Genomic DNA, 13,397 nt, shown 5'->3' on the forward strand with positions numbered 1-13,397 from the left:
GAATAGAAATAATGTGTTGATGCATTTAGGGCCATGAGATATCAAGCAAAAGGAGTGGCAAAGGTTGGGCAAGCAACCTTAATGGTTGAAAGCAAAAGAGAGCAAGAAGAAAGCTTAAGGATAAAAGGTAGTGAACTTACCTTCTTGTGGGCTTGATGTGAATGCTTGTGTGTTGATGTGTATTATGTGATTTGATGATGATATGTGATGTAAATGGAAGTATGATGCTCTGTTTCTTTTATGTTTCCATGGCCATGCATGTTTATGTGAAACATTGAGCATGAGAAAATGTTATAAGTAAGCATGAGCTAGATTAAGTAAGCATGTCATATACTTGCATCCATCTTGCATGTATAAATGGTAGTGTTTGCCACTAAGATTCTCCTGAATCTCACTCTCCCTTAACCAACCATAATAGATGACAATGATCAAGTAAAGGATGCATGAAGTGAAAGCAAGGAAAGAGGAAAAGAATTGAAGAAATCCATTGTATTAAATTGTATAATTTGTATGTTAATGTATGATGTATAAACATGCCATTAATGTTGTGTAATGTTAAATAATGATGATGAATATATAGCTGATTATGATAATATATGGGAATGGTTAATGCATGAATGGAATGAGATTATGCATGGAAAGAATTAAGCATGAATTGTTAATGCAAGTTAGGGAGAAAAAGCATCCCTAAAGGAGCCACGAAATAGTGATAGAGTGGAAGTGAGGTAAATGATTGATTCTGCCTATAAAGTTTGGCATGGTTAAAGTACATATCCTGAGATTTGAAAAAGGGTGGTAGATCACTTAAAATGGATGTGTGCTAAAAGTTATGCTTGACCAAAGTTGGGGCAGAGAAATTGAAAAGTATATTTTTTACCCGATGAACAGTAAACTTCAATGAATAAACTATATGAATTGGCAATAGTTAAGTCCATTTTTATTTTTTTCCTTGTAGAGAATTGAAAGAGGTTTAAACGGAATTTTAAACCACCTCAATATAGTTTTTCTATAATTAGTTATGATTTTTCAAAGTTATATTGAAAATTTAAGATTTAACTAGTGAACAGTAACCCAAGAACCAATTGCAAATTTTCAATCTACGGGCTTGTTTCATGAATCACTTAAGCCGTAAGATTTCTAAATGTGTACTCTAAGGGTTAATAGAAGGATTTTTCATTAGTCATGGTTGAATTGGAGGAAAGTACACTAGGTAGCAACTATTTCTTATCATTTTATTGTGTATTGATTGCTGTATGTCTATTTGTGCTATTATATTGCAGTTAACATGAGAACATCTAATCTTTTTCTTGTATGGATTATTAGCCATGGCCATGGACAACTGATAGAAATGAGTCAGTCTCTGCCATTTAGGTGAATTAAGTCTTTTATAATTTTTGTAATTTCAATAGTAATCCTCTATACCTGTAAAAAGTTATGAGGTCTTCTGAACTCAGCTGATCTAACCCTTCGTAATTGGGGGCGACTAAGTCCTCTAGGAGGATTTCTTGGATCTCCATCTGATGCATCCATTTATCTGGAAAATCATTAACATTAATTAACACTACTTCACTATATATACTCCATAGCGCGTGTGAATTTCCCATTGACAAACTCATTATTTTTATATATTTTGGTATCTTTTATATGGGTTTGTCAACTAATTGGTCCCTTTTGCCTTAATTGATTGTTCTTTGATTTATTTTATTTTATTTTGAATTATTATTTTTTAGTGGCAAAATTGTCATATTTTGGTTTAATTGTGACTAATTGATTTTTTGGACAATTAATGCTACCTTATTCTGAATTTTGTTTGTAGGTTTTTGGAAGATTTAAAAAATGAAATGAAAATAATAAAAAAAAGAAAAAAAATTAAAAATATATTTTAAAAAAAGGGGAGCAACGCCACTAATAACCTATTACAATGATTAAAGAATCGGACCGGACCGGACGGTCGGACCGGTTGAACCGTCACCGGACTCGTTAACGGCTCGGTTTGGACCAAAAAACCGTTCACATAGTTGAGCCGGATTTGGACCGGAGTTGAGCCGTTATTAAGCCGAAAACGGAGTTGGACCGGGAACCGGAACGGTTTCAGAAAAACGGACGGTTTTTTAGCCTGACTGATGAAAAATACTAAAAAAATTTTAAAAAATAGAAGAAAAATAAAAAAATTGATCCCCTTAAACATCCTAATATATTTTAGACTAGTTATAACCATATAGTATTATTTCATTGAAAATTTCATATATTGTGGTGTTAAAATCGTGAGTCGCTAGTCTTTTTGTTTCGATATTTGATCTATTTTTTAAAAAATATTTTAATTTGAATGAATTGATAATTTGTAATATCATTAAATATTTTAAACATACATAAAATTAAATATATAAGGTTTTAGTCCATTTTCAATGATTTTATTATAATTTTAGATTATTTAAATGCATTTCTAAATTATTTAATAATTTGATATTTTTCATATATACTAATTATATGTATATAATATTTTTTTAAATTAATTATTACGTCACCGGTCTGACCGAACGGTCCAACCGATCCGACCGATTGAACCATGACCCGTTGATCTTTCCGGTTCGACTTCCGGCCCGGCTTTTAAAACATTGACCTATTATTACCATCAAAGAGGAGGAGGCGGGCAGCACACACAAAGAAGACGCGACCCATGAGTTGAGTGGCGGCATAGAGAAATAAAACAGGAGCTGGACGGCGCACACGGACCTGAAGTGAAAGAGAGAGACAGCACCCTTCATCACCATTGGCTTTATCTCTTCTTCTTTTCAGCGCAACCACAGAACCCACGAGCAGACGAGATGGAAGAGACAGAGCTGAGGGGCAAGACCGGTGGCGTGAACTGATACGCACACGAGCAGATAGCAAGAGGGGTCCAAAGCTCGACGGCGTCATCTTCTTCCTCTTCACCGCTACCATCAACGAAGAAGAAAGAAATCATTCATTGATGGAAACCTGTAGCAGAGTTCTGAATATGGCATTCCTCATGGCAAAGCGTGGCTAAGATCCTCTAATCTCTAATTCAACAACAATGGCAGGAGCTCTGATCATCAAAGGGAGTTTAGTTATCTTAATTCCTGTCTAATAATTGTTTAATAATTCCTAGGTCTTAGGATAGTTATTTTGATTATTAGAAAATTTCTATTGTTTAATCTGATTATATTTGGAGATTATTGTGACTGGATTATTGTTTAGCATTTGACATTGGGCTGTTTATAGCTTTAATTTCAATTATAATGTTGTGGTTATGACATTTGTATTAATTTTGGAGTTAATATATTGTGATTTTCTAAGGTGGCTTGAATTTTTGAATCATATTGTCTTTTACTAGCTTTAATTCTATTATTTTGGATTTAAGAGTTCTAATTAAGCATTGGTTTTTAGCATCCTTATCCTATTTTACTATTCTGGTTGCAGTTAGTAAGTTGAGATTTTAGGAAAATATTTTGTGGCAACTCGAGATGGTTGGTTGTTGGATTAAAGTTTAATTATAATTCTTAATTCATTGTTTTAACTCCCACATCTTTTAGAGTGATGATTGCTTGCGTTGTTGAATTGGAGGATTGATTATTATCAGTGTTATTTGTGTGTCTCATTTTCATATCTTTAATCTTCATTCATTTTAATCATTTTTATATAAAAACAAAAAAAAGTATTTTAATTTTAATTTAATTCAAGGTGTTTACTTAGCAATTATCAAATCAAAAATCTTTTTTTATAGTTTAGGTTACTTGTATTTATTTACTAGGATTTAATTTCATTTTCGGCTCCTCAAAGTGAATACGACCCGGATTGTGCACTATATTACATTAATTCGGTTAATTTTTGGAGTAACCCCAAAACGACAAATTAAGGGCAAGTTAACTTCACCCATCAATTTCTTTTTTAAATAAGCACCTATTACTTCTCGTCAAAAGTGTGATGATAACATATGCATATATACTTAAATAATAAAAAAATTCCTTAAAAATCCCTCCTTTTTAATCATTAAACGGTATTTTTGAAAAAAGGTGTTACGAATTATTCTCAACATATTAATTACTGTTAAGAGAGTCATTATGTTATATTACGTCATATACTTGTTGGTTGCTTGGAATCTTTATGTTTTCCGTTAACTGGGCTTTGACCCAATGTGTATATTTTAGGGGTTATCCACCTTAACACTTGATTGTACAGTTTTATGGTCCTTCGGCCCTGAATATCAATGAGATACTGCATTATTCAGTCTATCTAGGTAGCTTTACAATTACCAAAAAAAAAAAAAGAACATGACCACCTTTTTTACTTTATGAATTAATTGAAGAGACATTATATTTAGTAAAAGTGTTAGAAGATTATTTCGGGCAACTATATATATATATATGGATGATGATAATGAATTATTAATAATTAATTGTTAATTATGACGAAATATGAGTAGTTTTACATTTTTTACCAACAATAAATGAAAGCAAGGAATATTGGGCGTTTGTTTGGTGAAATTAAGCAAGTTCAAGTAACCATTTGGCCCCACTAATTATAATTAATGGCTTCGCCAAACCAAAAATTTCTGTGGTTGAATCTTTATTCTATCTTTATCGCTAAAAAAGTGAGAGGCCTTACCTCCAAAGTTTTCATTTTCAAAAATTTACAAAGGAATATAATATAGGAAATTATAGAAACTTAATCGTTAAGAATAAACTACAAAAATAACATTTATTACATAAAATAAAATTTTTTTTATTTTCTTCAGATTTAAAAATCTCTATAATTTGACAAAAAAGAACCAAGTCCTCGGTGATTTCAATAATAACCCTCCATAACTGGAATTTCGATTGCAACAGGAAATTTTCCGCTCGTAGTACTTGCTTAGAACCAGTCTGTAGAATCGAATTAGTTTTTCTGGGAAATGGTAATGTAAAAAATTACAATTCTTGAATGGTATGCACAGAAACTTAAATGACATTTGAAAGATATGAGTCATATTTGAACATGATTCCGACATGAAATCATAGAGTTAGCCCAGAAGGAAGGAAAAGTAGATGAAATGAAAACATGTAAGAGAAAGAAGATGAAGAAGATGAAGTACCTGTAAGTGAATAGAGAAAGAAGACAGCTATTTTACCTTATGGAATGGCTTATATGTTCTTTGCTTTTAGAGTGATATTGCTTGTAGTGTGATGTAAGAGAATATACATCCAGCGATTTGGGAAAATCTACGGGGTTTGTTCTTCTTAGTCAATCTAAACTATTAAGTCAACTCCAATAATTAAATTAAATGGCACATGGAGGCCACAAACAATGGTTTCTGTCATCTTCTTTATATGATGAGCCCCTTTTAATTTTTTTTCTTTTAAAAAGCAATAAATATATAAGTAATCAGACATATTTTAACCTAACTGAATAAGTTAAATTGCACTTTGTGAGTGCCATCTTCCATCCCACTCACATTAATTTCTCTGTATATTTCGTATAGCATATAAGCTAATCAATTCTACACAGAGATGCAATGAGAATAAGGCAGTGAGTTTTTAAATTTCTCTTGTAGTCGTGCAAGGCATAATGGGTTAGATTTGGAGTTTTATTTGAATTCTTTCACTGTTGTTTACAAACAACTGCATCTGGCCTCTTGTTATGTAAATGGACAATCCAAACACCTCATAAAATCCAACAATTGATTAACTATGTCAAAACCATGGTTTTTCATGAAACCACTTTTTCTTTGGGTTAGATTTATCGAATTAATTTTACCGCGTATAGGCTAATTACGTAAGATGAGGTTTTTTTCCCAACTTACGTGGAAGTGTTTTTGAGAAATTAATCTAAACATCCTAGCATACTTTTTGAGTGGAAAACATGGTTATATCAATATACATACATATTACTTATTAATTAATTATATAAATAATAAATTGGTCTTACATATGTGTATATATATTATTTATATATATTTTTTATTAATTTGCATATGAAAAAAGTAATTCTGATAAGAACCATCTAAACACTCTCTTAATTGAGAGAGAGGGGGAGGGAGTTCTCCTAATACCTTGTGACCTCTTTTTTTTTGTTCATTCATTACTGCATATTTTTTCTTAAAATGCATTTAGGGGAAAGCACTATATATGGTTGAAGGGCGTGGTGCCTTGGTTGAGATTCATAATCCAAGCCTTTCTTTAAGTTTGTGTAAACTATGGTGGTTGTGGTGAACCTTTTTACTTTTGGAGTTGTGCTTCTTGGCCCCTAGGTCCTAGAAGTGTTAGGGGCCAAGAAGTGTTAACACTGATGCGGATAGATATATAGCTACACAGATGCGGCTGCAGTATGATGAGTAGATTTTATTTAAATGGAAATAATTTTGATATTGTAGTTGTTATTGTTATATAACTATTTTTATATGGATTTTTATATCCAAATCTATTCCCTTATCACAAGTTACGCCAAATAGTATTAATTAAAGGGTCAAATGTGTCCAAGGTTAACTGTGAAACTAAGTTCTTAAATTGCCAATTTGATTGAATATTAATTTCTTAAGTGCACTTACCTCATTAAGATACACGATATTACATTGTTTGTTTAATAATATTTATATATATCTATTGATATTTTCGAATCTCCAACTACGAGTTATCATTACTAGTCTATTTAATTACCTTTTATATTTTCCCTCGTTTTAATTATTTTTTAACGGAAGCATTAGCAACACGACAGGAAGGATTGAAGGGCTCGCAGAGAGTTAAAGATCAAATTATTATGGCTGCCTATAGTTAGAAAGCTGAGTGAGAGTAATTGTTAGAATTATATGTGAGAGACGTGGCTGAAAAGTAGATCATTTTAAGTCCACCACTCTGAACACTCAGTTAATTAAAGGTCACCGACACTGCAACGGGATTGTCCAAGACTTCATAAATCCCTCCTATACTCATTACAAGACACCTTTAAAAAGTTGTCTTTATTATAAATCATATATACTACTCTGTTCTTATTTATAAATCACTTATAAAGAAAAAGATTGCTTCTAAATATAAGTCATTTGTAATAATTAATGAGTTTTTTTAAATTTTACCTCTATTAATTTGATAAATGTAAAGGTAAATAAAGCAACTAACTGAGAAAAAATATAAAACATATTTTTAATGCCCTTTCTTTAATAATGACAAATATGAAAAAGCATCAATTTAATGTATTTTTTGGTTTGGGAGCTTGAGGTTCAAGTGACTTATAAATAAGAACAAAATGATATATAATTACATTTTTCGAAGATTATCTCATTAGTTGCAATTTGTATGTCGTTGAATGTACTCAATTTACTGTATTAAATTTAGATATATTTGAATTTTTTTATTTTTAAACAAAATTAAAGATTTAATAAATGAGAAGGGAGTAACTGGCTAGATTTAAGAAATAAGTGCCATCATCCACACAACTCTCCCCCTTCCAGGCTCTCTTTTATAACATATGTCCCCACGCATGTGACAACTGACAACGTTGCCTAACCCTATGACAATAAAATGACGAAAAATAAAGCAACAATTATTTAACCCTATGACTATGTTGAATAATGGAGGGTAAAGCCAATCTATATTTCCGTACCATTTATAGCAGTGGTAGAGTATCCTGAGCCTGAAATTTAACCAGGGAAGATGACACGTGATGAGGACTTTCTAAAAGGCAGTGTGGAAAAAGAAGAAAAGAAAAAAAAAATAAAACCAGCTGATTGAACTAGAAAAAGAAAAAGACTAAACCGGCTAATTCAACTAGAAAACAATGAATCAGCCAGTGATCTTGTTTGGTTGGACTACTGAACCAGCTAGAAATTGAAACTGGTGATCAATGAACCGGTTTGAATGATTATGTTACTATTGATCCTATTTTTTTCATCCAGTTCTTAGTATCCCAATCACTATAGATTTGCATAAATTTTAGTGATGATTAATTATTAATTTTAGTTATTGAGGAATCGTAAAAATAAAATTCTTAATGTTGTTTACTTTATATTATTACAATAAAATTATTATTGTATTTCCTTATATTTTGTTATTAGTGATTATTAATGTCGTTAAATTTTGTTATTTTTAATTAAATTATATTATTTTAATATGACCAATTTGATCCTGATTTGAACCCAGTCTGACCCACTAGTTATTAAACTACTATCTTAACTAGTTTAGTTTTCGGTTGGATTTTTTTTTCCCTTGCTAAAAATAAATTGCAACAAAGGATGTCATATTTGAAAACAAAATAACGCTAGCTAAATTCGCTCATAGCACTGACGGGAATTTTTGGCTTCTTGATTGACCTCCACATTTTGTTCAGGAGACGAATATTGATAAAGAATAGGGCTTGTTGCTTTCTGTTGTGCTTCTTTGGCTTTTAAGGAAGTTTCAGTGTTTAATTTAAAAAACAAAGCAAGGTTCAAACCATAAATGCAACATCTATAAATGGAAATGAGCTCAAGCCATCATCATCATTAAGCTCGCTCGTTTGCCTTTCGTGTGTGAAGAAAAGATGAGAGAATGGAAGAAGATAAATAAGAAGCGGTCGAAAACAAACTTATCGATTGAATCCAAAAATATCATTTTGCTTCACAAAATGAATGAATTAATGTCTCAAATTGACCAAATATATCATACCTACCTGTTAAGCTAGTAGGTATAGTTATTATATTTAGTGTTAAGCTGAAATACGTACTCAAAGTTCTCCAAAGTTTGAATCAGTAGCTTATTAATTACTTTCCTAATCTTTAAATTAAGGAATGTAACGTAATTGTCAAATCCCATGTGTTAGTTTTCAAATGACATTACATGTATAACAAAAAAATATACAAGAATTTTGAAAAGGCGGAGGAGTTGAAAGTGAAAACATGAAATATTTGCATCCTTCATTTAGATTTTTGAAGGTTGGAAAGGTCATACGCAACTGACCCAAAGTTTACAAAAATTGTGTGTGTATTTTAACCTTAGTTTTATTAGTTTGTTAGGTAAAGGTTGAGGTTAATAAGAGAGTGAGGGTATTGGAATAATATTACCTTCGGTCCTTAATATAAGATCAAGTTGACTAATTTGAAAAGATTAAAAAAGCTGCTAAATTACTTAATTATAGCATATAGTACATAATCTTTCTAAAATACTTATGTGTGGATCATTAGATTATATATTGTAATCATCCTTACCTTACTGTGTCCACTCAGTTAAAAAATTATCAGTCAAAGCAAGCAGTTTCCAGGAAAGGTCCTCGAGTGTAATTCCAATTGGGAAAGGGAAAGCAGATAGTTAGATTCATGGGTCATTACCCTCAAGGGTCTTGGTCTTCCACTATCAAAAGGTGCCCAGGGTATCAATGAAACCTTTATTCCTCCTTCCTTCCTATATGCTCCAAAGCTTTCATTCATAAACTGTCCCCACACGTACGCCGCCCTGAAAACACGGAAAATAAAGTAACAAAAATTTGTTTCGACGTGAAAAAGACGAGTAAATACCGTGCCATTCAAATATACACAACCCATGACCAGAATCCCAAGATAAAACTCCCATCTCTGCTCGTCGCAGACAGCCACCACTGCCGGCAGTCGGAACTCCGATCATGGCCACCGGACTCCACTCCAGTGCCAGCGGCCGGAGAATTTTTCACGAAGGTAAGTCAATATACTGATGTTTAACACTGACATGAAATGACCAGCTAAAAAAAGCAAAAGTTTGTTGTATATGTCTCCTGTTTTCTACTTCTCAATCATTAAAACATAGTCATTTACCTCTTTAAGGGGGAATTTTCTTTTCTGTGGGGGAAGAAAGTTATCATGACCGTTTTGTTGTTCATATGCTATGAAATTGTTGCCTTTACTGAATGATTTGAAACGCTAGTTGGAGTTTGGCAGATCCTCGTAAGAACCTTTTTCGTCTCTAAATAAATGGCACAAGTAATATTATGAATTGGTTGAAGGAATGCTCATGGGCGTACGTAATTCCAAATGTGTTTGTTGGTATAGTCAAGTCCTATATGGATTAGCAAGTTGAGGTGATTATATACATAGAAAACCACAACATGAAATATTAGGAGAAATTATAACAAAAACATGGTATATTCCGTTTTAATATAGAACAATATCACCGCTCATTTAATTTTGTTATTTTCTAAGTCCTTTATTTAGTCAAATTTTTATATTATCACCCTAATTGTGTTGGCAGGATTTAGATTAGTTGCGCATAATTTTAAATACTTACCCAAACATATGTTAATATCAAACTTTCGTCCGCACATTAGTACATTGATTTTCTTTCTTTTTCTTTTTTGGGGGAGTCAAACCATTAAAAACATTGAGAGAAGAGGAAAAAAAGATGCACCACAACGGTAATTTTACTTTGGAATCAATTAGTTAACAAAACATGGAAGAGTTAATTAACATCAAATTAGTAAGACTCTTAAAGAAACTTTTAGTACATTCAGAACCTTAAAATATTTTCTCAATAGTACTCAATATCCCAAGTTTAGGGTGCTCATTGCTAGTGAGAAAATATTTTCAAAGTAAAACTGCATAAAGAATTACTTTAAAATACTAAATGACATTGAAAAAGCACTTTAAGGTTCTTGCATGTACCAAAAATTAGTTTAGGAAGCTGAAGTTACTTAAAAATACTTCAAGGTGTTAAATGCAATTTAATTCTAAATCATATGTATCAAATCCTACCGTTATTTATCAGCCATTTACTTCCTAAAAATCATCGCATGTGATTGATATCCTATGAATTACTTATAAATTACCAAATGAGAGACCAAAATATTTATTAAAAATTGAAGTAAAGATACAGATATACAACAATAACTCATAGTTGGTCTCCATTTTTCAGTAAAGCATATGCCTGCTTGATCGAAATAAAGACCTTAAATAATATGTTGAGTAAATAATATCATAAAAAAGTTGAAATTGCAAAAACAAAAATATGACTATTGGAAAAAATGAAATCACAGAAATGAAGCTAGGAACCCACTTTATGCCATGGTCATATGTCACGAAGAAGGCACTACTGAATGCCATCATCATGCTTGTTATAGATATGAAGAGAGTTACCGATCCAAATATCACCTTTGAGGGAAGAGACTTGTGAAAGTCATATTCTGCATAACGTGAGATAAGGATAGACAAGAAGACTAGTATGGAGGCTGAAGATGAGATCAATGCAATAGCATCTGATATTGCAAATATCATAAATGATGGTTTCCATAAATAATTAGGGATTCCAGAACTATCATTGATGCCACCAGGTATGCTAAATGCAGCTGAAAACACTCCGGTAGCAATAAGAGTTGAAACAACCATACAATAGTTAGATGTTCTCTTCATCCATGACTCGGCATTTTTTCTCAATGATGCGTGCTCCTTGGTGAACAACTCCCGAGGAGTTTCACCATTTGAGTTTTTCATATTCACATATGATGGTAACGCTATCTTCCTTACCTCCTATCATGTCAAAAGATTGTTAAAAAAAATTAATTCATAGATATATTCTAGCCATGTGAAGCATGTCATGTTATGTAAGCAAGACGCGTACCTCAAACCATAATAGTTCAAACTTCATTTGAAAAGCTGCCCCAGACACCAATTCAAGTCGATCAGCTGGTGATAACTTTGCAGCCAAATGTAATATATTGTTTCCATCATCTTTGTCTACATATGACAATATGATATCCTTATTTGCGCTTATATGACGGATGAGATTGAAGATGTTAGGATGACGATGTGAAACAGCAATGTGAATTATGCTTCGCTTTTGGCTGTCCAACTCCCATACCAAATCAGGGTAGGATCCCAGAAGCTCGGCTATCCAACTTTTGTAGCATCAAATAATAGTCGTGATGGCTCATTTATGATCCTTCTTATATCTTGCTTTGAGTTTACAAGCTTGAGAATTCCTAGCCAGAGGGAATGAACAAGTTGAAGAGCAACACCGTTCTTCATCCCTAGGATACATGATGATTTGACTAAGTTAATGTTAAGCAATATGTTGGGGCAGTCTGTGATTTTAGGCATAATGTACAAACTAAATGTAATGATTATTAGAAAAACATATTGATACATATAGCAAGTGTAAAGACTAATTTTCTAGTCTTCGTAACAAGTAATTACAGTGGCTAATTATTACCTGAACTTATTAGTTTATTCTGATGTCCTAGACTATGATGACCCGAATCTCTTGTCTTCTGAGCCATGATATGCAAACCCGTCAAACCTCGTTCATTTGTTGCTAATGCAACTTCTGGCTTATCTCCCAAAACGCTAAATCTAAGAAATTTCAGAATGTAGTCAAGAAACGCATACATAGATACTAAAAATAGATGCTGTCACACAATGTAATAAGCAATATAAAGCTATATATACATATATATATATATATCAAGCTAAGAAACTTTGCAGAACAGGTTTTGTATTATATATTTAGTATGCATCAAATATGAACTTACCATAAATACCAGCGTCGATGCAAGTGAGGAATAACTTATTCCACTCTGCTTCATCGAAGGTTTCGAAAGTCTTAGGATATAAATACCATGCCACATCAGCTCTTCCTTGCTGTGCAGCAAAAAGAAGAGGGGTGAAACCATTTCCACCTCTAATTTTTGGCAAGAAGGGGTTCTTTTCCCACATTAACTTAACAATATCCAAGCTTCCTGCTGCTGCAGCAAAGCAGAAGGCAGTGTTTCCCCTAGAGTCTTGTAAATCCAAGTCATTCTCGTCCATCAAGTTCACAAGCTCCTTCACAAAGTGAAAATGGCCAGCTCCTGCTGCTACATGAAGTGCTGTTGGATGCCCTTTTGCTATAGCAGCATTCACTAGCATTCTGTTATGATCTAACAGCATGGGCTTGGCTTTCTCCCAATTGCCTTCTAATGCATATTTGTAAAGAGGTACGCATAAGTTTATGTAGTTCAATCTGGCCTCCCCTGAAACAAAGTTGAAATTTTTCGGTTTTTTGGGTGATCAGCTTTAACTTGAGTGAGGTAGAAGAGTAATTAATCTTGCATAGATTTCTAACCCTCATGGCGTATCTGATCTGTTGGAATAACAAGTTTTTTATTAAACTAAAAGTTTGGATGATGAGTTAAGTTTTGAGAGTTCACCAAGAACATAACAAGCCTCACTGTTCAAAACGTATTTACGAATTACGTACCACCAAGATCCTAATTTTAGATATAAGACTTGAAACCAAGATGTCATGCGATATGAGCCAACAAGTATTAATAAATATACCAGTCTGTATTTGATATCGGAACAACGTTTGTTCACAATTCGGGGGAGAAAGTAATTTTCAAAAAGAAAAAAAAACACCAACAGTGGGAAAAATAGTAAAGAAATTACTTCATTTTGTCCTAATTAAGTCTTGCAATTTTGAAGAAAGAAGCCC

At 32.5% G+C, this 13,397-nt stretch overlaps 1 protein-coding gene across 1 annotated transcript in view; it reads right to left on the minus strand.

Annotated features, from left to right (window-relative positions):
* LOC114762070 (uncharacterized) overlaps positions 1–13,397 on the minus strand; it is a 38,035-nt gene that overhangs the window by 6,158 nt on the left and 18,480 nt on the right. Inside the window, exons 3-4 of the mRNA XM_028951520.1 lie at positions 11,547–11,662; positions 11,257–11,455 (exon numbers count right to left, since the gene is read on the minus strand). Of these exons, the coding sequence (XP_028807353.1) occupies positions 11,257–11,455; positions 11,547–11,662 (315 nt within the window). The remainder of the gene's footprint in view (positions 1–11,256; positions 11,456–11,546; positions 11,663–13,397) is intronic.

The sequence above is a fragment of the Neltuma alba genome, unplaced genomic scaffold (assembly GCF_004799145.2).
Source record: "Neltuma alba isolate B1F8T4 unplaced genomic scaffold, ASM479914v2 tig00011184_pilon, whole genome shotgun sequence".
Classification (NCBI taxonomy): domain Eukaryota; kingdom Viridiplantae; phylum Streptophyta; class Magnoliopsida; order Fabales; family Fabaceae; genus Neltuma; species Neltuma alba.